This window comes from Vidua macroura, chromosome 13 (genome assembly GCF_024509145.1).
Source record: "Vidua macroura isolate BioBank_ID:100142 chromosome 13, ASM2450914v1, whole genome shotgun sequence".
NCBI classification, from domain to species: domain Eukaryota; kingdom Metazoa; phylum Chordata; class Aves; order Passeriformes; family Viduidae; genus Vidua; species Vidua macroura.
Window position 1 is genome coordinate 11,222,184 of NC_071583.1, and position 26,089 is coordinate 11,248,272.

At 40.7% G+C, this 26,089-nt stretch overlaps 1 protein-coding gene across 1 annotated transcript in view; it reads right to left on the minus strand.

Annotated features, from left to right (window-relative positions):
• Positions 1–26,089, minus strand: part of CHCHD6 (coiled-coil-helix-coiled-coil-helix domain containing 6) — a 109,120-nt gene that overhangs the window by 73,554 nt on the left and 9,477 nt on the right. The window contains 1 exon segment of the mRNA XM_053989106.1: positions 3,816–3,836. Coding sequence (XP_053845081.1) covers positions 3,816–3,836 — 21 coding nt within the window.

Sequence of the window (26,089 nt, forward strand, 5' to 3'; positions counted from 1 at the left end):
ATGAGCTGCCCCATACATGCAGCCTGACAAAAGAGATATCACAGCAACAATAGGGGCACTGATGGGCACTTTGTAAGTGCCAGAACTATAACCATTTTCTGGTAAGAGAACCATAGCTGCTTCTCTGAACCAATCTTCTACACAGAAAAGAACTAAGCAATTTCAATAAAATGAAACAGATGTAAGAAGGTGGGATGGTCTGTTGGAAGGACCCCAATTCTCCTGCAGGTTTTCTGCATAACACCCATAAAATCAGCTTACTCTACAAGTGACTTGTATTTCCTTAAGGGGAAAATAAGTAAAAAAGAGAAAGAAGAGTAAGACTGTACTGACCCCTCTGCATGATTCAGATGGAAGCTGCATCATATGATGGGGAAAAACAAAAGAAAAAAAAGAGTAAAATAATAAAGTCTTATAAACACAAGAAAGTTTCTGTTTAATCTAAATAATTATGTATCAGTGCTAGTCTCCTGGGATAGTGCATATTCTGGAAGTACAAAACCAATAAATGCAACAATACCAGTGCTCAAGAGGCTTTATACTGTTTCTGGCAATACCTGGATCACGAACCCACACACTCACTCAACTTTCCAACCTGTGAGTTTCCCTGACATCATTCACCAAGAAATCCAGCACATTTATCCTTACAACCCCTCTGGAAGGGAACACAAACCAAATACCTAATCTCTCAAGCAGGGTGCTGAGATGCAGACGTGTTAGAGGTGTGCTGCTCTGCACAATGACGACCCCTGGACTGCCAACTGACCTCACTGGAGCTGGCAGTGAATAATGCCTCCACACCCATGCACCCTGCAGCACACAGACACTCTGTTAGTCACTTCCCCAGGGTCTTGCAAAACTGAGGTCAAAGAACCAAAACTGGATCTCCTAAGTGCAGATTGTAACTGCAGAGTACTCCCCATTCTTTCCTCAAAGTAATTTCTCCCGTATTATCCCCCATTGTCCCACTTATCACCCATAATGTAGGATGAACTATGGGTTACAGAGAAACCTTGTACTTGCAACACAAACATGTTTTCAATGCCTTGCTTGTTTTCAAGAGCTGCTGCTGTTTCAGTGCATTGAAGTATGCAGAGAAACACTCTATTTGTGACAGATCTGCTTCAAAGTTGCTTTCTGTTTCCCTCTATCCCCAGCTGTTATTACTAGAAACTTTAGTACACTTTGTGATGATGTTTGAAGTACAAATGGTATAGTACAGCATGTGTCATCTGAAATATTCACTGTTCCAAACTGGGTTAGGCAACTAGGGACATTTTGAATGAATACAGGATATTTATTAAGAGTTCCTCTAGTCCTGCTGCTTATTCCCTACCTGAAGTCAGAAGCCTGTGATGTCCCAGACAGAACTGGCTGCTATGATTACAATTTCACAGGGGATTGAGATTGCAAGTGCCAAACAAAGCAGCAATAGACTTTTTGAAAAAAGCCCTTTACAACTAAAAAAAGGAAGGAGAAGGGAAAACACGCATAATAACATACTGATTTGAAAATCTGATATCAGAAAGCTGCATTTCACTTCCAAGCTGCACAACTACACTGGAATTTGAACATATTGTGCAAGAGGTGACCAAAGCCCAGAGAAGACACCTAAGATGTGTAGAAAACAAATAGTGTCATGTCCAAGAAATATGAACACAAACAAAACAGAGACACAGAAGAAAGGACACACTCAACTATAAAACACAGGAACGCACCCAAACTTAGAAAAGGGGATATATTTATAAAAGAACATGTATGCAGTTGGCCATTGCCCCCTGTACAAAAGCTAGGTGTAAGATATATTCAAGAAATGCTCAAGAATCCCCTGTGATGTTGTCAGAATTTACAAGGATTATATTCTTACAGAAGGAGAGCAAAGGCATACTACTAACATGCTGCTACAGCTTCCATGGGCATGGATCCATGGACTGGTTGGATGCTCTTTCAAGTTTTTCCTCTGGTTTATGTTCACATTTTTTTCTGCAGCCCAAGGTTTTTCAGGATATCTCAGTGCTGCCTTGAACAGTGACAAAGAGCCAGGGCAGAGTTATGTGATTCTCTGCCTTCTTCTCGTCCTTTATCAAGTAACCCATTTAGAAACAAACAGTGCAAGCACATTTCTAAAGCTATACATTATATACTGGCTCAGCTAAAGGATTCAAGTACTGGCCTGCTAGCTGACAGACAGGCCAAAAGAAATATTTTACAAGCTCCTAATTGAGGTAATGAACTATTATTGGTTCATTCTCTATGAACAAAACCAGACACTCTTAGCCATGTCCTGAACTGACACCAACATGCCACACATCAGACTGTGCAACTGATCTAGAGCTGGCCTTCACTCTAGCTATAACCATTCCCAGATTAGCTTTGGCTTTGTTGCACCACAAAATATTACCACATTTTTATTATTTTTAATCACAGTCCCATCTCATCACCTTGTTAAACTTGAAAACTAGGGCAGAAATCTGTTTGGAAAAATAAATGGGCTTATCGGCAGGGACAGATAATAGTAAGGAATGTGGCACCCAGGAATAAACTGCAGTGTTAGCACAGCCCACATCTGACAGCTACCACCGGGGTGTCTCTCCTCAGTGCTGTTTGGATTCTGGGATTTGGGAAGAGGATATGGAGAAGACTCTCCTGGAGGACAGAAAACACAAAAATTCTCTCTCCACAAAGGGCAACTCAAGCTAGAAGGAAAAGTCCAAACCTCAGCCTATGAATACTTCCTAAAAGCCAAGTCACAGCACTTGGCAAGATTACTGTGAAAATATTTATCTTCTTGGCAAAGCACTTCCACCACTCACAGACAAACTAGCAAGATGATGCCTAGATAATCAGTCAGAAGCAATATAGGGAAATAAGCTACAAGGATAAAGCAAAGGATCTCAAGTCTATCAAGTGCCTAGTCTCTACATCATCCTGTCTTTGCTGAGAGGAGTTATCAGCTTCCCCCAAAGGTACACAGTTACATCTCTGCAGCAGCACGGCAGAGATGTTTTGGCTGGGCACCTCTGCTTGCCACATTTCACAACTGCAAATTCTAATACCTCGTGCTTTCCCAAGTCTCTTCCAGTCCTGGTAGCAGTCCAGGTGGCAGGAGAGAAAAACAAGCGCTATTAAGGACTCCAAGAGGAGAAGAAGGAATTGACAGAAATTCACTAAAGAACAGAGCTAACTCCAAAATTAGCTAGCTGGCATGTTCCTGGCCAAGTCTAAAGGGAATGGCAGAGCTTTAAGGGCAACACTGAAATAGTAAGAGGCAATTTGTGTACTTCATGCCCAAGACTGAATAGCAGAACTTTACAGGGAGGCTTGTATCAAGCAATTAGCCATTGGGGAGCCTTGACTCAACCTCCACTGGCATCAGCAGAAATATCACCATTACCGTGGAGCTGTCTGCTATCGCTATTCCAGACACAAGGCCTACAAAATCACTAGCTTTTTGTCCTACCTTTCACTCTATTGAAGGTAGGTGACCAGGCTCTATTTTAGAAACCAGATGCAACTCATGGCCTTAAAAAGCAATACTGGTATAACCTTCATTTCCTCTGGTTTCTGCTGCTCTCTTAGCCAACAATACACATCACCAGATCAAGTTTGGTTTCAGCAGCTGTAAGCTACACAAAAGGAACCAGTGAAAATCTTTATGGAGGAAATAATATGCAATTTTCTAGCTGAACACCTTTTAAAATGTAATGACAGAAAATAAAATCCTGCATCTGTGCTCAGCAATAACAATCTGTACACACGCAGTAACAACATGACACTTGGAATAAGCAACATCCAGACAAAAAAAGAGAGCTTACCCAGGCATCCAAATCCACAGGCTTGGAATAAAGACAGCGAAAGATAGAAAGGAAGGGAAAGAGAAGAAAAAGAGAAATCAGTGATTTTTGGAGGCTGCCTGCTGCTGTGCAATATAGCTTTTAAGATGACAAGTTAAGAAAAGTTCCTTTAAAATGACAAGTGTCTTAAGCAATGCAGTGCTGTCCCCTGTTGGGAACTGTGCTGTTAAAGCAAAACAAAAGCACAGGCACCCCCTAAACCAAAACTAGAGCAAAGTCCCCAAAGCCTGCTGCAGGACCCCCATTTAAGGTGGGAGCTAAGCAAAGGAAGCTGGGAAACAGCCAGTTCCAGGGAGCCATGCAAGGTGCTGCACAGTGTTAGAGATGCTGATACACAACATGTGCCAGTGAACGTGCCAGTGCTAGGCAGACTCAAAAGGAGGTGGTCAACAACTGCTTCCAATTATGTGCCAAGAACAAGTAATCTTTTAAAGGGCATTTTCAAATGCACAAGCTGATCTACGTAGCAAGTCATCTTCATGGACAATTTCAGAGTGATTCCTAACAGAAAGCCAGTTGACTGATCAGGTTCCTAACCAGATTCCCCTTCATAGGCAACTGAAAACCTCCTGAGTGCACAGTCCAAACCTCTGTCAAAGCCAAGCTGCCTCCACCTGCTCCTTTTCTTTTGCCCACAAGCTTATTTAAGTGTGCAGACAAGCAGATAACAGGCTGCAGTATTGCCTCTTCTTTACTTGTTACTACTTTTTACTTACACAGTAAGCCAGCAGCAGCAAAGCAAGTACAAGATGATAAACATTTCATGCCCATAACCACCTCCTTTTGAAGCCAAGGCATTTATGAGGCAGGCACAGCTCTCATTTGCTGTCAAGAGCTGCAAGCCTTCCCTGCCTCTCAGGGCTACCTTCAATCAGCAGCACATTGGCTAAGCAGGAACTTCAGAATGGCTGGCCTTTTTTCATTATGATTATTTATTTGACGGGAGTTGACAGAGCACAAGGAACTTTCCTCTTGGTCATAGTTCACTGCCAGAGGGAGCAGACGGTGGAGGGTAATGTTTTTATGGGATCTGCCATCATTTTAATGGCACACAGAGACTACTTCATGTAAGTGAGGGATGATGTGTTATCAGATATGTGTGTCGTCCATCCTCGTCCTTTGCACCAGCTTAGAGGGTTGGAACTGAACATCTACATTTCAACTGAGGGAAGCCAATTCCTCCTTTCTGCAGATAGGTTTGATATAGCAGCATCAAGTCCTTGGCCAAACAAACCAATACACAACAGGTGTTTACTGGTAATCACTGACCAATCTTGAGAGAAGCTGAATTTGAATAACATTTTTCTTCCTGATGATTTTTACAGTCAGGACAGATGCACTTAATTTTCTTTTTACATTTTAGCAATTACAGGTCTGTCCATCCTCAGCAGATGGACAGGAGGAACACAGCACTCTTCGTGGTGCCTGCTATTATTTCAGCAGGTAGGTCATGCACACCACTGACTCTTTACTGGATGTACATCTGTCATCCCTGGGTGCCTGAGCCATGAACTAACTGGTGGACAAACACTCACATGACAAAATAAACAAAAGGTACTAACTCAGTGGCACTGGACAGGGCTGAGAAGTGAGAGCAATCAGCCCTATCACCAATATGTGCCCCATAAAATACAATGCACAGCAGCAGAATCAGGGTTTTAGAGAATATAACACTGTTACTAATCACAGAGCATCTCTTCCACAGTACTGCCAATACTCTAATTCTGTCAACCTTCAGGAGAGGGAAAAATTATTACTCCAAGAAGAGGAATAGATACACTCCACTGAATGGAAACAGGAAAATTAGAACGTGTAGTAGTACATACTGCTGCACTGGAAAAAAAAAAAAAAACCCTGACTAAATAAAATACACTAATAAAATAATATAAAAAGGAAAACTCAAGAGGGCTGCTGGTTGAAGTTCTGCTAACTTCTAAGCATGTGCCAAGATCTCTTTGCAGACCTGCATGCACCAGTCTTGACAACAAGAGACATAGCCTGTCCATTAATATTTTTGAAATTTAAGCATTCTGTTTAAGAAATGAGCAATATCTGGTTTCCTTGTTCCCTAATGAGCTTCACTTCTAGCTCCCAGATGGCAGCTTACATGTTTTGTAATTTCAGCCCTGGGATACAAGTCATCTTTCAGCACCCTTGGTCAATACTTCTGAACTCTTCTGTTTGAAAAGGTTTCTTTTCTCTTCCAGGTAACCCACTGGACAGCAACCACAGGAACCAGAATAAATACTGGACTTAATTGTTTGAGGTCAAAACGCAGTCAAGATATTCCTCTTAACTGTATCAGAAAAAAAAGGTTACTGAAAGAGGATCTCTGGCCAAACCAGCAGCCTCTGTCCTAGGGATTCATACAGACACTTGGAGAAGACTCTGGCTGGATATGGGAACTACACAAGTAATACATCTGTGCTTCTGCAAATTTCACATTTGAACATTGATTATTCAGGCAGGGGATGCCTTCCCACGTATGCATCAACAGTCTAACTTCCAATGGAATCAAGAAAACAGCGCCAAAATCATATTTCACTCAAAAGGGCAATTCCCAGCAACTCTTCCCAGACACAGTACACTACATCATCCTTACACATCATGCACACCACTCAAGTCTCTCACACTCTGGGGAAATGTAAAAATGGCAGTGAGCAATCAAAGCACAGTTCTGTGATTGGCAGGGAGGAAAGAAGGATCAGCACAGGGCAGCAGCCTTTGGCAGGACAGTCCCTTTGTCACATGACTGCAACCAGCTTCCCCCTGAAGTCCATTTCCTTGCCATAGTCAAGAACTCTGTCACAGAACAATTTCACTGCAGTGTGACCAATGACTCAGGAATCCAGACTACCAGCTTGGTAGAGATCTCCTACTTAAGAACTCAACACAAAGTATTTTTAGGGGCACTGCCAGCTTCAGGAGCGGAAGATAGAGTGGGAGATGCGAGAAATGAGAGGCAGCAGGTGTCCAAAACCCAAGGCAGCTGTTGGCAACAACTTTTACACTCATATCAGTATCTGAAGAACTCTGCAGCACATATTCCAACATCTTGATGACCAGACTTCATCACTGAATGAGCAAACAGTCACTTCTTCTTAAAGCAGTAATCCAGCTCTAAATTTATCATGGTCCACAATGATAGGAATTCAAGTATTTAAAGAATATATCTAGACATTCAGTATCCACTCCAGACTCTTCAACTCTTCCAGTTTAGTGAAAAATTGAAGCAGTATCAATATCAAATGTAATGAGAGTCTGAGATGTAACCAACTGACAATGGAGAAGGAGAAGGAAGAGCCACTGAACAGCAATCAATTCTGAGGAAAGGCAGGGATGAAATTGCTTAACTCTAATGCATACAGACCATACACAATTCTATAAACATGAAGATGGGAAGCAGCCAAAAAAGCCTTGGCCCTTTTATGATTCAGGGACAACTGCATCCTAATACTTACGGCACAGTTGCAAATAGGTTTGCAATGGTAACTGTTCATGGTTTTCATTCAAAACAAAATTAAAGAGAAACCCATTTTATAAAATCCAAAGTAAACCATCTGCTTTCATTGCTTGCTTTAATATTCCAGCCCATTTCCACATTCTCCTTTTCCCATCACCACTTCTATACATGCATACATACAGTTTTCATTCTGCAGGCTGCTAACAGACAAGGCATTCAACGGTTTTAGAAATCTTGCAGAGCATAGGTTCTCTAGAGATGTATGCTCAAGATGCTTATTTCTGATAGTAGGTGAGTCAACAACTCGCTCTAAATTTTTACCTTCTTGCTTAAATTCCTACTCTGCCTATTAGACTTCAGAATCTCCAAGTCCCTGACCAATTTAGAACAAGAAAAATAAACCAAGAACCAAAACTTCAAGAAAGGGCATAATGAAATGTTGTATTAATTATGACTTTTGATCCCAGAATATATTTCAGACTGAGTCAATGAGGTATTTCTCGTAAAGCTAGAAACGAAGGCCACTCAACTCTTCTTGGATTATTTCTAGCTCATAATCATTAATGCAGACTCCCATTACACTAGCCTAAGGTGGCATATGGCTTTCTAGGGATAGGACAGACTGGGGAAAGTTTTCAGCAATGTTTATGCATGCCTACATCCCAATCTCATTGCTGTGCCCACATAGGGGGACAGAGCACTCTCTTGCCAGATTCCTAAATACCAAATATATTAGCTCTCAAGTTAAACATAGTACCTCAAACACCACCACTGTTTTGACAAAAAACAAGATGGCATTTATAATCAACCTGTGTGCCTCCAAGCAGTAAAATTTATGAACCCTGTGTGTTTGGATGGAATTCCCTTACCACATTTGCTCTCAGACACTACACACAATTTTTACCTGCCCCTGAACAAAACAGATATTTGTAGGCACAGCCAATAGATACAAGCTAGCATAGTAAAATGAATACAAATTTCCTGGCACCAGATCAGAAACCTATTTTTTTTAATTTGAAGTTATTATCGCAAATACTATACAATTTAAAAGAAATGCAATTGACTTTGGGGTTGCTTTTTAATACAGAAAGACTGTTGTAATTACATACTTGGGTAAGAAAACTCTTGAAAGCCTTCAGCCATGGTCATGCATCCTCTGTCTGCCTATGAATTCTTGGGCAGGTGGAGAATCAGGTGCACTTTCAAACAACACAGCTTGTTTTTGCTCCTCTGACAGCCTTGTAAATTTTCCTCTTTAGCCTGCTTCTTCATCCCAGACATACACAAAGCACACTTTACACAGCCTTACACGGTCAGTATCATTCTGGGGGCAGATTCCAAGCTACCAACTTGCCAAGGTGCATGTGGGAAAGACATACAGTAATTAACATTTGGTATAAATCATGTGGATTCCAAAGCCTTACTGGAAGGATCACATAAAGCATAGGGGACTCAAAATAAATGGTCAGGGGTAGTCCACACACATAATCACACTTGTAGTAAGGTGTTACCTATGAAGTAAAAACACATGGAAAGAATAATCAGAGACTAGCCAGGAAATTAAAAGCATAGAAGTGAGGAACTTGATCTCAATCTCGCTTATTTCACCAATCACTTAAGAGACACAGGCAGTCAGCACTAAATTTCCCTACAACCAATTCCAAAAAGGTACCTCCATCTTCACCTGCAGCACTCCCCTACATCCTAGGGCACAGTCAGCATTATGAAAAGGCTGCCAATTAAGTTGTGGTTTTGAGCTACAGACAAAATGTCCACTAGAGACTCTGATCCTTGCTTCCAAAGCACTTCCAACACACTATGTGTTTTAGGAAGAGAATATACTGGCTCTCAAATACACGCACACTGGCTCTTCTCAAGGCTGTGATAAGAGAAAACGCTGCAAGGTTGCATCTTTTAATGAAGTCCAAGTATATCATCATGAAATCATTTGCAAAAGGAAGAGTGTAGATTCAGCAACAACAAGGATTTCAGTCTATTGTAAAACTGCATTCTTTATTTTTACATTGCAATCTCCAGGGCATGCTTGTATCAAGAGCAACTCGCAAATATATGTCACTGCCAGCAAAATTTTGATTTCCATTTGATAGGACAATTTGCAAAGAGCAGTTTTCCCGCTGTGCAAGGGCTTAATGTTTCTGAAAACTACAAGAATTCAAAGCTGATTCAATGACCATTTACTAGGCAATGCAATGCTCTTGCTTAAGGCAGATGGCTTGGAATATTCAGGAGGAAAGCATTTTCTCTTTCTTTGAAGGAGCAGTACCTGGAAGTCTATCAACAAGGATCATGAATCAGGTGTTGCCATTGTCAAGAAGAAGGTGGCATAGACCAGGTGCAGCAGGAAGAGTTAAGCAGTCTGAGAAATTTTCCTTTTGAAAAGAAAACATTTTGCTGTCAGTGAAGCTTCTGAAGCTCAAAAATTATGTCACATGCTAAGGAACTGGATAAGTATTTATTTCTGGACCTTTTAATCAAAAGCAAGAAGCTTGAAATTTAGCTTTAAAATAGGGTATGCTCTAAATATAGCACTCTGATGACCTGAGAGAGCCAAGATTCATGCTCTATGAGTTTGCAAATTTAAGGAGTCAATACAACATAGTATCACAAAACCCTAAAGACAGATTGCTATATTTATTGTAGTACATACTAGTTACAAACATATCTCCACTCTGTTTGCTCTGTAATTATAGTTGGGACATATACAATCATTTATTTTCTGTAGACTCCTTTTGTATGTTACACCTCCAAAGTCAATGAAAGTAATTTTAAGAACCTGTTGATTGATTGATTTATTGATCAAATAAGTTGGCCAGTGCAATGGACTGGAAATAACCAGACAGGCAAGTGATCTGATAAATATTCCTGGAGACTAGTCACTACAGGCACAAAGTCAGCAGAAAAGAAACCCTCGAAGGCTGGTTCAGGCTTCTTTTAGAATCTATATTAACAGTTGGGCCTAAAGCTTTATTCCTTATGCAGGCCTGCATGGTCAAATGCACTCCCCAGCCAAATGTTTGAGATAACTCTGCAGAATCCAGTGTTAGCTATCAAATTCAGCAGAAGAAATTGGTAAAAGTGGTACTATTACCAGAAACAATGTGAGAAGAAAGTGGGTGGGGGTCTTATACATAGCTTTAATCAGGAAGCTATGATACTTCTCTCTGACCAGGGGCATGAAAGAAACCCAGGCAGAGGATCATCACTCACAGTTTCCAGTGCTGGCAGCTGTTTGTTGGTGATTCTGTGGTCAGACTTCACCAAAGCTTTCACTGAGCTCCAACTGCAAGAAGCAGATCATGCCCCTGGCTGGCACTGAAAACCACAAACTCATCTATCAAGTACTGACTGAGACGGCCTATTTTTTTTTTTTCCTTTAAAAACTTTAATTGCAATTTAATGAGGTTCTCAAATAAGCATGTTGGCAGCTTATCATAAAACTAAGCTGAACACATCTTGTACTCCTTTTACACTGTCCGCTCAGTTGTGCGAAGAACTGTCATCCAACTCAAGCAAGAGGCAAATTAGGCTTTAACTCCATTGCATAGGAGTGGTTTCCTATGAGGAAGAGGAAAGGCACACTAACAAAGCAGGAGGCAAAGTAAAAGCTTTCACTATGACTATTATTTGTAGAATATTTTAGATAATCTTTTGACACTGTGGTTTTGGGGAATTTACGTTTATCCCCAGGACAAAGGAATTAAATGTCCATGTCAATAGCTTCTTCCACAAGCATAAAATTCTAGCAGGAAAAACACACATTCAAGTTCAGCCAAAATAAATTAGCCAGATCAAATTCACAATCTCTCATAACCTCTCAACATTTCTGAAAATAAATGCCACTCTTAACAAAACAACCTTTAAAATAAAAACCTTAAAATGTCTATTTATCTCAGAATATTATCCTTCCCGCCTGTCATATATTATGTATTACATACATATAAAATCAAAAGAAAAATCCACTCAAAGAAACCAACACTCTAATGCTCCCTTTTCCATTTAATGTTTGTAATACACCCACAGAGATCTTAAAACATTTTAAAGGATCAAGCTCTTCTTCTCATTAGTACCACCATCACGTTGCTCTGAACTGTGGACATATAACCTTTTGCACTTTTTCACTCTATTGAATCAATCTCCCCTGGCAACTTCTGGTGTGGCACTCTGCTCCTCCTGCCTCCGGCTCCTCTTCCCTCACTAATTCTGTGTTCAGAACTGTGAAGCACAAAATTAGACGTTTCAAATTAAGCAAGGAGAGAGAATGAGAGAACCTTATTAAATCAACATTAGCATCAGAGTGTCTTTAGAAGAGAAACTCAATTGCAAAATATTACTTGTCTCTGTAAAGCTCTTTACATTGACAGAAATGAGACAGGCAGCAGATGAAGTGACCTTCCTCCATCCCCACCTTCCTCCTCACACTGGTCACAGAGCTCAAGCTGTAAATGCAGGATCCTTGTCAGACCACAGCCCCCAAAGAAGAAAAGCCTACCTTGAACTCACAAGCGCTGGAACTGCCAAGTAAAAAGGACAAAGTCTACTTTGACATGATGTTGGGGAAGAAACATGCACACACCAAATAGGGTACCAACACACGAAGGCAGACTCCCTTCTTCTGAGCTTTCCACAACACTGGTTGTTCTCTCAAGTCACATTACGAGTTACAGCCAAATCTTCCTTTCTTACAACAAGACAAAGAGCCATTGCAAGTTTTAGTTTCCATTCTCAGTCCCCAAATATCAAAACTACTGACACGATGGTGATGATCAGCATATTCTATTCCAAAACACCTCAACTTTCTGAACACAAACCTCTAGTTGCTGACCTGATACCCTTAAACTCTTTTTCAAGATAAATCACTGGAGTATCATACCATTCCCCTGTGAGGGATAATTAGACATGTTGTTAAAGACAGAAATCACCTCTAATACTGCATAGTCTTTAAGCATGACTTTTCCTAGGCATTTCTTGATGAAGAGTTGATATTTGCACCTTGTGTCAACAGAAGGAGTGTACGCACCTCACAGCACTGAGCAGCAGGCTATGGACTTGTCTGTCGGGTGCCATCTAAAACAGGGAGTGTCTTGGCAGTGTCTTTTAAGGAGGGTTTGCAATGTGCGCTGCTACAGTCCTACAGAAACAAATCCTACTGAAACAATTTAAGAACAAAAAATACATATTTCAAAACTCCTTCAATTAATTAAAATCAATGTTCAGAGTTCCCATTTAGCTAGGGAATATTATCCTAATGACAAGCTACATGAAACTAAAGCTCAGTTTCTGGTAACAAAACAAAGCTTTCAAAGCATTTTTGGGGAAAACAGAGACTACCCAAATAGAAATGGAGGCTGAAGCTTTTGATTTCTCTAGTCCTCCAATGCAATGGAAACTTCTGTATCAGCCAGACATTACCGAAAACTCTGCATTTTGCCAACAGGTTTCTAAGTACAGACTCTGTACCAATAAATGGCAGTTTGGGAAGCCAGAGGTGCTGGCAGCTCTGATGCCTCTTCAGAGCGGTTATGAAAATGACCACTTCCTCATGTGACAACCATGCCTACATGCCATCAACTAAGCACTGGACAAAGCAGTTACTGCACCAGGCTAAAGACAAAGTGCACCAGGGAAAAAGCAAGGAGAAGGAGAATTAAAAAAACACCCACAAGAGCTAGTGACAAAAAGCCGACTTGGTTGTTAAAGAGCTATTGGACATCCTTGTTCCACAAAACAAAATGGTTCATTTCCACCTCAAAGGGCAACAGTAGCCATACAAGACTGCTTGGAGCCTTCCAAAATAAAAGGGTCAGAGGAAAACAAGCGATTTACCATTCAATTATAAAAGCTGAAAAATGGGGAAAACAGAAAAGCCAGAATGATACACTGAACCTGCTCTCCTAGGCCAGCTCTTGATGCTGACCCAGGCTGGTAAAAAAGTCTTTACTAAAATAGACTTAACTGCCTGCTAGAGGCCTTCCAGGAAAGGACCACAGAAAGCAAAAGCTGAATTTTTTTTTTTTCTGTTCTCTGCTGCACCTAATTCTCCTCTGGCCTTTCATTGGCAGTCTGACACAACTACAAGAGCCCTCCTGCTGCCTGCAAGCCACATCCCTTGCATTTGAAGGGGTTATCACATAGTGCCTTTAATTCAGTAGGACACTAACTACAGTCACCAACTGAAGTAATTAGCTGACATTCATATGCCCATCACTTTCAGATCTTCAATACCTCCATTCTGAAAAATTTTCAGGAAGCAATCAACTTATACAAGCCACACAAAATGTAGCACTAAAAGAAGAACAAACAGGGGAGATAACCTGTGCAACTTCCACCATCCAATTCTGTTTCTTACAAATCATTAGTCATTTTGATAACTCAGCATACCAGCCCCACAAGCAAACAATGAGATAACTAGGTATTTAAAGTCACTAATAACTGAAAACTCGGAAAAGCTTTAAATGAAAGACAAATCTTTAAAAAACAAAAAGCATAAAAAACCACAAGAGGGTTCTGAGGGGACTTATTTTTATTTACTAAAAACAAAACAAACCATGCTATTCACCTTCAAAGATCTCAGAGAAAATCAACACATGACAAGATTTTTTGAGATAAGTACTATTCCAGGAAAACTAAAGCACAAGCAAGATGCAACCATTTGTCCTGATTCATGCAGAAAATGCTAGACAGGATCAGGACTGATAAGAGAGACCCAAACCACAGAAGAAACCAAGATTTTCATCATCCTTATTCAAGCAGATTACTGAAAGGAAAACAGTCATGGTGTACTGATGCTTGCCTGTTAATATCCTTCCAACAGGGCACAATCAGAAAATTATCTCAAAAGATCCAAGTATAATGGGATGAATGGTTACACTCATTTGAGATGAAGGGAAAGAGCTGGAGCAGCAAAAAAGCAATCCCTATTTCATTCTGAAGTCTCTGAGGGATTCAGGAAGCAGCAGGAATAGTGGAAAGCCATCCACCAAACCTAGGTATCTCACATTGCTTCCAGTGATTAACTCTGGGTGCCAGCCTGCCACCTTCTACTGTCAGTGTGAAAAATCCAGTGTAAGCACTGAGAGGATTCTGAAGGAGGGAACAGAAACACTGGAAAAAGAAGATGCAAGACAGACACAAAACAATGCTAAGAGTCACAGCAGCCTTTCTTTTCAGTAATAACTACTGGCTGCAGCACTTATCCCACTTTTGAGACATCAGTAAAATGGACCCATCTCATCACCACTCACTTTTTCAAGCAGCAAATCCAGAATTAATATTCACAGGTTCTGTGACTGACATAATTGCAATTTAAAAAGGGCAATTAATCATCAGCCACACTGGTGGCTGACTTGCCACGCTGGGATCTTTTCTCTCCACACCTGCCAACAAACTCACAGGAGGCAAAAGCATCACGTGTGCACAAAGCCAGGAAGTGCCATTCTCCCTCTTACCCCAACCCTGGGCTTATGAGGTTTGTTACTATTTTTTCTCCCATGCCTGCCCCATTGGGATAAGTCCCCCACCCTTTTCTGCAGCAGTCCAACAATGACCAACAAATCTCCCCTGAGTGAAATGACCAACCAATCTCCCTTGCCATGTGGATAAGGAAAGCTTTTCCACATTGCATCTCACACATGTCAGCCAAGAGTGAGGCAATGGAGCTGCAACACCTACACCATGAAGTTCTCCTCATCTCCCTGCTTTCCTCTGTATCTTTGCATAAACTTTTTTTTTTTAAGAGTGACATCTCAATCCCAGTCTTACTTGGAAAGTGAATTACAAAGGTGAGAGCACAGCTCCAGAGAATCAGATAACATAAGCAGATGATGGTAACATCAATTCTCGCAAGTGGATTTTATTAGACAAGTCAGAAAAGCCACCAACTCAGTGTTTACTTCTGTGCTCCTATTGGAAGGTTTTCAGGCAAGTTGTACACAAACCCAAAAACCCAACAACTGTTCTGGGCATCAGTTCTGTCACTTTAAATTCTTTCTATGTGAGGACCCATTGCCTGATATGAAAGGTATTTCAGCCAACAGTATTTAGAAAAGAGACACTGGAAATTGTCACTCGTGTTCAGGTTCCCAAAAAGAAAGATCCAAGACTAAATTACTGCAGTGCAAGTATATAACCTCTTTAGGAAGTACAGTTCTTCCTAAGAGGAAGAAAGCCAAACTGACCACCATATTATGCCAGTCTTCTTATCTGGGAAGTGCATAAACCACTCTAGTTGTAAGTACCACAGAAAACAAGTATGAGATTGATGGTAAGATTTAGAGCTTAGCAAGCTGCAAGGTCTTCAAGTGACATACTTAACACTGTGTCCTTGGGCCAAAGAAAATACATAACATATTTCTAGGCCAAAGGAATCTTGCTCAAACAGGTGCCACTGCTGCCAGCCAGGTGCATAGAGACTGAGAATGCATGTTGTAACACAAGCTCTATAGTCCTCCCTTCCTCATTCCTGACAGCCAGCAACCAAAAATTGCCTTCATCGTAACAATACAAAGGAAAAAAATTCAGTGCTTTTGTACGTGAAAAAATGTAATTTCAAGCCTAAGAATTCAGTCAGGATAGAAGCTGGAGCACAATTACATACTGCATGTCTTGGCCAGAGTTCCAAACAAAGGTAGTTGGCAGAACATCTCTGCCACAGATAACACCAACAAATGGCCTCATTTCCATTTATTATAAGATAATACAGAGGTTATGCTTCCTCATACCATCCTCATTTCTATCAGGTCCCTCTCAAGATTTGCTCTCTTTTTGACACAGGCTCCAGGTGTTCTTCATCCACAAACCTCAGCGCATCATTGCAAGTTAAATGAGGTGTCTCCAACCCAGTCCTCTTAGCTTTGTGAAACTAGAGAAGTACAATTATGAGCCCCCTCTGGCTTTTTCTGCCTTTATTTTGCAAGGGTTTAGAAATCTTTCACAGATCACATTATTCCCAAACAGACCTTTACCTTTCAATGACACAAGTATCATATTGCCCACGTAACCTCTACTCATATCAGGCTGACCTTGTCGTCTCCTTTAACAAAATCACTCCTCAACAAACAAGTGTGTGGTGTTAAGAAACAGCAGGTATTTCACTCAAGCATGCATCTTCTCCGAGTTCAGGAGTAAATACCCTGAATCTCTGTTTCCTCACAATGACTGGCTGAATCAATAATTTTTACTGGGCTCTTCTCCACTCTTAAAGGGTGTTTACCAAAAAGAGTCAGTAACAAAACAGGGAGGGGGAGAAAAAAAAAAACATATAAATACAAAGAATCTTCCTTAAACACAAACAGGGTTCATGGGCTGCTGCCCAGGATCCCTGATGCTTCATTTCTTGCATTTCTTCAAAAGAAAAACAAATACTTATGCTTCCAAATTTTCTCAACTCCTGCAAGCTTAATGTCTCCAATCAGCACTTGCTCACATCTTTATCTTCAAGCCAGTATTATGAAGTTTTGATAAGCTTTTTCCTTCCCAACGTGTCTCACTCCACACAGATAAAAACCACTAATAGAAGACTGAAACCAAAATCGTTGCCTCTTCTATTGCCTACATTTAGCAATCAGCAACTGTCTGAGTATTGTGAGACCCAAAGCACTGCCATGTATTACACACTTATCTCTGCAAAACCACCCTGCACAAGTGACAACTTCCAGGCAGGGGGGAGGGGGAGTTGTGCAGCTTTGTGATAATTAAAGCATAGACGAGTGTCACTGCTGTAGATAATTATGCATTAGCAGTGAAATTACTTAATGGAATTAAACAAACTAAGCCAAATGCTTTGTTTTAAAGTGAATTTAGGGTCTGCAAAAGGTATCCAACTGACAGCCCAGGAGAGCAAGAACAACAGTCCTCCATCATTCACAGAAACCACACAACCCCAGCACAGCCTGGCAGGTTTCCACCTCCACCCAGGTAAAAGGAGAGCAGAGGAAAAGCTAAGGAAAATTTCAACCTTCTCAGTCAGTCAGGCTCTGATCTATCTGATGAGCACCCACACAGGGACCAGGCAGCTACTAAGCAGAGAAGAACAACTGACTGGAGTAATTTCCTAAAAAAATAAACCAGCTCTGACAAAATGGGTTAGTTCAAACCACAGCCCAACCCCACAAGTACCCATGAGAAAAAAAATAAAAATTAATCAGTGTCAGTACAGACAAGACTCCAACCAACAACAGAAACAACAGGATAAGTAGGTACACGGCCCACAATGAAACCACCTCCTCCCACCAAATCCATGAGGCCTTTCCCCATCCTCTCCTCTTGCCTCACCAATTGCCCACCTACACACAACTCCCATCACTGGTCTCATCTAGACGGATTCAACAGCATCCTCCTGCTTGTTAGAACAAGGACTCTCAAGGTCAGTCAGAATTTATAAGGCAGCCATTTCATCTTTTGTGCTTCTCTGGCTACATTCCTTCCTAAAAGATGCTGAACAGTGGAGATTCTGCTGGGTCTGAAAGCCCTGCCAACACCAGGGCCAATTAAGAGTTTCAGGATGATGCATATTAAAGTTATTATGGGAGGCAGTTATGCAGGCAGAATAAATCTTAACTGAACCTTTAAGTGGTTTTTATAACTTGTTTCTCCTTCTTGAAAACAGATGAAAAGATACAAATCTCCTGCCTAAGAATCTGCAGGAATTCCAGTCAACCACCAGCTTCTCTCTCAAAAGAAGATTCTCTGCTAAAAGCAATAATTCATTTCAGCCAAGGCCAGCTAGATCATCTTTATGTTTTTAAGCTCCAAATTACTCAAATCAGTGAGAAACTTACCACATCAGTGAAGACTGACCTGAAATACTACCTTCACAAAAGCACTGCAGATACATTTCAAACTTCTGCTGAGAGAAACTCCATTTTCCTTCACTATTGGTCTTCTCAGTCTACACAGTCTAATTGCAGATAGTCAAAGCCAAAGAGAAACAGATGTAATAGGAAATTTTTACAAAAATGGCTTTGGAGAGTATCTCATTAGAAGGCCAGAGTGTAGGTCAAATCAGGGAATCCTAAAGAGGATCTGAGGAATGGAGGCAGCAAACTCTGTTTTGATAGCAAACATGAGGTGTCATTAGGACAGCATCTGCCACTCTCTTCCACCATTTCCAAAACCAAACTTGCACTCAACAGCTGTTATCTACCCCTCCAAGAAACACTGCTAGAAACCAACTGGAGAGCTGAAGAACAAAGACAAATCAGAGGTGGCTAAGAACATACCACACCATTTGTGTGAAAACCTGCACTGCCTTCACAACAACCTTGTCCTCTCCTCTACAGCCTGAACACACAGCAAGGTCACAAGTTCTAGATCTGTACATTAAGCAGGAAAGAGAACCCCAGGCAGCATGGCTAGAAAATAAAAGACAGAAAATGTTTGTATATTTTGTCAGTACACAGCAGCCTCACAACTTCAAATGATGACAGACAAGGAGCAATGTTTTTAAATTTAAAGAGGGCAGGTATAGAGTAGATGTTAGGGAGAAATTCATTACTCAGAGGGTGATGAAGCACTGCAACAGGTTGTGCCAGAGAAGCTGTGGATGCCCCATCCTTGGTAACGTTCAAGGCCAGGTTGGATGGGGCCCTGAGCAACCTGATCTAGAGAATGAAATCCCTGTCCATGGCAGGACAATTGGAATTAGATAATCCTTAGGGTCCTTTCCAGTCCAAACCATTCTGTGATTTTGCAATTTCTGTAGGAAGCAATGAACTCCAAAAACTTAATGTAAACTCATCCTGAAAAATATTATGGTAACTCCTGGAGAACCTAGAGTCAGAAGGAAAACAAATAAGCAAAAACTTTGAGACATTTCATTGGTATGCAAGCAATCTGAGGGCTCAGCAGTTCCTGCTCCACCCCTGGAAAGGAGACTTCATGGGTGTCCCTTCAGTGCCACCTTCAGGAAATACTCACTGCTGCTTTCCAAATGCTCTCGACACTGCTGGAAAATTGTATGAACTCAGTGAAGGCATCATCGCTGGCAGGCAACTGAGGTGCACATTAAAAACATTTTAGTTCTGAAATAAGGGTATTACAACGAGAATCACACCCCAAAGAACTGCAAAGCAGAGCACAGATGTGCTTGTTGTTGCAAGATCAATATGCAGAGCAGCTGCTGGACTGAGCAGTGGGTTTGACCCCAAATAAGAAATGTAATTCATCTCCCAGATTCTGCATGAGCCAGGTGATAGATTTTCCCAAATCCTACATTCAAAGGGATATTGATGAGGATATGCTGTTTGTGAATTGTTTATCAGACTCCCTTTGCACCACCACATCTTAAAGGCTCACTTGAAAAGCCAAAAAACACTCTCCCTCAAAAATAGTTATAAAAACCAAGCTATCAAAATTGCTTTGGTAATGAAAGCAGAAAGTTTGATAGGAATTCAGAGTCAGTAATGATGTGAAAAACATAATGCATGGGTCAAAAAAGACATTCTAATATCATTTATTTATTTACACACACGCCTGCACAACATGTACCTTAAGCTTCTGGACAGTGTATTGACTTAGCAGTAGATGACATGAATTTTCAAGGAGGAAACTTAGTTCCCAATCACTCTGCATCATAGCTCTTACAATAGGCAGATGACTCGATGACCTGCACAGTGGGGCCTAACCAAGCTCAACAGCAACATCTGCTGGGCAACAAGCAACTAGAGGAAATTAGAATGATTACATGAAAGTTTGTTACTCCTTCTTATAAACATGTGAACTTTTGCTACAGTTTTAGAATGCCCAGTAAGATACATTTCTTGTACAGAAAGCAGATGTAACTTCTAAACAGATAAGCAAACAACAAGGTACAATTTTTCCTAAGCTTGCATGTGTATGTGGTCAGAAAAACCTATCATCTAACCATTACCTGCTCACCAAGATACTTCACAGTAAAACACTGAAATTAAACGAGATTAAAATTCCTCTATGCTGGAGAAAATCTCTTCTGTCTAGCTGGTTCAATCACACCTGAAAACACCCATGGCATTCCTTGAGCTACTTTCTTTCCTAAGGGAGCAGCCTGCATTTGCAAGGCCTGAGGCAGGGAAGTATTTATTAGTCCTACCACATAAGTCCCATCCACACAGAGGAGAATGGCAGCTAAGACCATTAGTGCTTCTCTCCCTGCAGGTACCTTACCATATTCCTTATTAAGCTCAGAAAAAAAGCCTGCTATGGCAGGATGACATTGGAGCATAAGCACAGGTAATGGTCCCCACTTAAGCTGGGCACAAACTGACACTTCACCCAGATTAATTACAATGAAAACTCTTATTTTTACACCAGATGCATGAAATTTGATGGACTACTTGTAAACTAGTCTAAAAAAAAAAAGAAAATGCAAGGGGTTGGCAACAGCTTCAAGGTTGCATTTAGACATCCAGCACAATCTGGAACAAGGGCAGTGACCTGAGAGGTGGCTTCTGAGCAGCCATCAGATGGGGAAGGGTGTTGATGCATCCCACTTCTGTTCCCAGGAAAGGAACAGTATCAAAATCTTACTTGACCATGGGACCACCTCTTTTTGCACATCACTGTTTAACAGGAAATCACAGGCAAGCAGCTTTTTAACAGAGCTCTATGATAACCTTCAGTAAAACAAAGCTTTGAAAAATTACACTGTAAAATGCTGAGTCTTGAACAGGAAACAGCACAGCAGCTGGGGAGACAACTTTTTAAATGACAGAAAACTATAGGCTGGACTGATGTTCATTATCTTTAAAACTGTAGCTGGCTTTGCAGTTTAAAGCTGTCAAGCTTTTTGAGTTTTGTACTTATAACAGAAGTCTTTTATGCTGAAAAATTAGGAAAAAGGGTTAAGAGACATGCAACCTTATTTTCAGCTGATATAGTGATTGTTGTTATTGTTGTTGCTTTGGGAGGAGTTTGTCTGATTTGGGTTTTTTTCAGGGTGCTGCTTTGTGTGGTTTGTTGGTTTTGAGGGTTTGGTGGTTTTGGTTTGGCATTTTTTAACATACCTTTATTTGCAATCTCCCTTTTCCCACATTTAGCTGTTAAACTAGGAGAGAATATCATATGAAAATACAAAAATGAGTGATTACTCAAGTCTTCAGCTGGTAAGGGAACAGCTTTTGTAAGGAACCTTTTGTGTATTGGAAGTTCGGAAGCCGGGGTGGGGTCACCCAGAGTCTCAGCTTGACAGTGCCAATTACAGCTACAGCAAGATGAACCAAGGAACAAATCCATTCTGCTCAGAGGATGGAGAGAAAAGAAGAGATATGAACCTCTATCTTTGAAAAAATAAAGGGGCTTGAAGTCATCTACCAGACAGCAAACCACTTTTTCCACGGCAAAAGCATTAGGCTGAAGATGCAGAGAATGGCAAGCTCTCAGTCCTAATTGGAAGAGCACTGGTTATTTAACAAATGTATCCTTAGTCTAATGTTCTATTCAAGTAAATATTAAACTTTTTTGGAGCTTTTTTCTTTTGGACAGTAATTATACATAGCTCTGCTCAGTCTGTTTGATCAATTTTTACTTGATTCCTACTGTATCATCCTTCAAGTTTCCCCATTATCACATAGTCTTCAAGGCTAAAAAGGCTCTAAAACCCCTATGTAATGTACAGACAGGAAAAAGAAATACAGCTAACACTAATTCCTTCCCTTCCTCACAAGCTTGCAGGTGTTCTATTTTCATTGTCTAAAAAATCAAAGTCATCAGCTCATTTCCTTTCCCTTAGTACAGTCTCTTTAAGAAACTACTTTCCGTCATGTTTTACTCAGCACTCATAAATAATACAGATAATTGCAGATAGCCGTAGCAAACAAGCAGAGAAAGTATACAGATACAGCACAAAGAAAACAATAAAAATTCTGATGTGCTCCAAAAGCAGAAAGAATTCCTGGCAAATAGAAGCAGCTGCATCCAGGTCATTTTTTTAGTTGATATAAAGCAATCAGAGAGCCAAAAATAATAAAGGGACAGACTTCAGACAAAGCTACATAAAGGTGCTGGCAACTCAGTTCCTTCTGCAGCAACACATTTCCTACATCATCCTCATGTGTAAAAGACAGTTATTTCTTCCCTAAAAATCTACATTAGTAAGGAGAAATACTAGTCATAGAACGGTACATTTAAACCTGCTGAAACTCCAAAGCAGATAAGCAGCATTCAATTAGGAGAATATTATGCCGACTATAAAAAGGAACTCAGAGAGTCCAGCCAGCCACCCAAGGGTTAACATCACGCTTTTCTCATCAAAACCTCTTCCAAGAGGTTAAGCACACAATAGACTATCTAAAGCACAGCTAGAAAGGCTGCTTGAAATTCCACACATGTGCCTCAGCAATGTATTTCTATTAATGTCCAGTGTGTGTCAGCGTGAAGATAAGGTACCAACATCATGTCCAACCAGCCAGCTAGAGAATGGGACGCCGTGTAAAACATTGTCTGATGCTTAAGATCCCGGAGAACAGTGGCGTTTGCAATCTCACCCGCTGCACACGTGCCTGATAACACCAACAACGAGGAGAGGCAGCAGGAGCAAACCATCCTGCAGCTTCAGGACAGTAAAAAGATGGAGAGACAAAGAAGGAAGCAAGCAAGAATTAAAATAAACATCAGCAAATTGGGGCAGGTTTGAGGATGTCCAACTGGAGCGGAGGGAATAAACAAACTGGAAAAAACCTCAGTGAAACTTAGTCTTTGTATCAGCTCACTTTAACTGCTCTTTAAGGTGAGAAATAAAAAGTTACATCAGTGTTTATTTTGATTACTCACACATACCATTTAGACTCAGTTTGATCTACTAGTATCAATCCAACAAAGCCATTTGTACTGGGCCTTGTGGAAGACACTGTATTTGAGGAAACACGATCTTGACCAGGACACACCTGCTCTGCTGGGCCCAGCTCTGGCAGCTTGAGAAGCCCATGTGTTCCTACAAGCAGCTGGTGAATTCCTATTGGAACACCCACGCCAGTTGTGCTGTGCACTGACAGGTGCTATCACACAGATACATTCCAGCCCATCAGGAATCTTCCTATTAGCTGAACAGTTTTCTAATTTAATCTGTAACTTACCTATGCTTGAGAAAGGTAAATTGTATGTGGATGAAGGGGTGGAATGCAGTGATTCCGGCTGGGACACCACAGTGCATGGAAGAGGTGGTGATCCACGAAACAGTTAAGGCACAGTTTGGCCTTTGGGCCTGTCTTGTGCTGCTTATGCCCTCCTGAATGAGCTGTAAATTAGAGCAGAATTCTCTACTACAGAGTAGTCTGACAGCAGAATAGCAAGATTCAGTACTAGTTTGAGACTAGTTGTGACTGGACCAGTCACAGAAAAATATCAACGTATTATTCTCCTATTTCTTTATGAATTGAATATTTTGCAGTTATACATAGGGGAAAGTGAAGGCTAATCTTATCTTTTACTTCTTAAATGATGAAATGGCTTTACAGTAACCCTAAATCAGAACAAATGAATCTTGAAGAAGTTTCTGTGGAGTATATAAACTTGGTAGACAAAAAAAAAAAAAAGTGTGAAATACAGGCATAGAAAATTGAAGGCAAGACAGGGGAAGTAAGCTGCACCCCAGACAACTTCAATTTGTTGCAGCTGTTGGATTTTAAAAAAGGCCAACCTTGTGATAAGGTCTCTTAGCTCAAGAGACTACAAAAATGAGAAGTTCAAACGACCATCAGCTGCTGAAGTCCACAAAAACTCTCCAAACACAAATTAACCTTCAGTCAGGAGATAAAAGACTAGCTGCAGAAACTGGAAGTTATTAAAAAATGCTATAAGTGTCTGACAAATCAGAGCAGCAGTAGCAGGAAAATAAGCAGTACATAGGCAGAATCTTACCCTTAGCCAGGTAACACCTTCTCCTTCCCTCCAGAGAAGAGGAGGTTCTCTTTTGCATTGGCTGTGTTTTCAATTTCTGCCTTTATTGTAGTGCACACTCTCCAAAATTGCTTTAGTTAAATTTAGACCTCACTGATACTCCAGAGAACAGAAGTTATTAGCTTGCTGGAGGTAGAAGACATGTAGATAGATCCTCACCATGCCAAGCTTAAATTTAATGCAAACCTTTCCAAAGTCCATCATTTAACACTTCAAGATTATTTTCTATAGGGATCCCTTAAATGTTTAATGTTTTAATGGTTTCACTAAGTAATTATTTCACTGAAGAAATAAACCCACTTTTATAGTAGAGGGTAGCAGACAAAGAGGAGCCCAATTGTAGGGAAAAGGAGGGATGTTCTGGCCTGAGACTATAGAATAACAGACCACTAATTTTAAAGTCTCCACATACTAATATATTTTCTTCAGAAGAAAGTCGGAAGAGTGTCTCAGGCTCACACAGCAAGACAGAGGGATACAAGGCACAAGGACTGAAGCTATTTCAATCCCCCCGTCAATAGTTTGCAACATTTGGTAATAAATCCTTATGTATCAAACCTAAAAATACATCTTTCCATTTCTATCAACATATTTAAAAGGCAGCTTCATTTAATTAGTGGAAGAATTAGCTGTCAATTAGTGAGAGCAATCAAAAACAACTGCATTGCCATTTCCAGCCCGAGACACTGCCACTCTTGCTAACCTGGCTGGGACCCTACCTGGTTCTGCAGGCACTGAGGGCAGGTCTGGGTGCTTGACATACAGCCTGTGAATGCTCTGCAAAGAGCCAAACCACAGCAAACCATGTTCACGAGGAGCTGCTGCCCCCACAACTGTAGGTAGGAATGAAGATTCTAACAACTAAATGCACCACTTATTTTCTAAAGAAAACATAAAAAATAATCTAAAAAAAAGGTGTCTTTCATAAACACATATGAAAACCTGTTCCTAACAACTGCAACATCAATGAAAATCAAACTGAATGGGCTTTTTCCTCATTTTTCACTATTATTTGAAACAAGCCTCCATACTTTCAGATTTCAATCTATGTTTTCTGCCTCACCCATAAAAAACTTCAATAAAGTATTTACAGAAAATAAAAAGCCAGGAAACACCAAACCTCATGCATTAGCCATGTCACCTCCCAGAACCAACCTATTTTTTACAAGGTTTACAGCTTTAGAAAGGGAAGGGTTCAGCTCAGTGTGCTGTGTTTTAGCTGTAGAGCCAACAGGACCAAATAAACTGTCCCTGAGGTGAGCAGTTTCCAAACCATAATGCAAAGCTCAGAGACAATACCTTTCATTACATCAACTCAAACAAAAACAGGGAGGAAAAAAAAAGACAAGTTTTGACAATAGAGACCTGACCTTGAAACCAGCAGTGTCACTTCACTGATAGCTCCACACTGTCACAGTTCCAACAAACACCATGCTACTGCTGGGCCTCATCCGGTCACTACAGCTTGTCACAATGGTAGGAGATTACACACAACAAAACTCCAGTTAATCTAGGAATGCTTACCTATGGCTAATCAGCCAGGATGAAGCTGATCCCCAGCTTATCACAAAGTAAATGAAAGCCTTAACAAAGTAAATCATGTTCAGCACAGTTTCTAAAACAATCTTCAGTACCAGCTCAGCTGCATCTACCGCTGACACGGATCAACAACAGTGGGCAATTCACAGCAAAAAACCCCACAAGATTCACTTAAAGCTTCATCAATTACCAGGAATATAAAGGAAACTTTGCACAAATGGGCTCATTGGATCATTCCTGTATCCCTACAAAGTGAAAAAGAAAATAACTGATCACTCCCTAACACCAAGATTCTCCTCCATTGTAACAATCTATGAACTGGCTGTTTATGCTATTTTCAGTAATT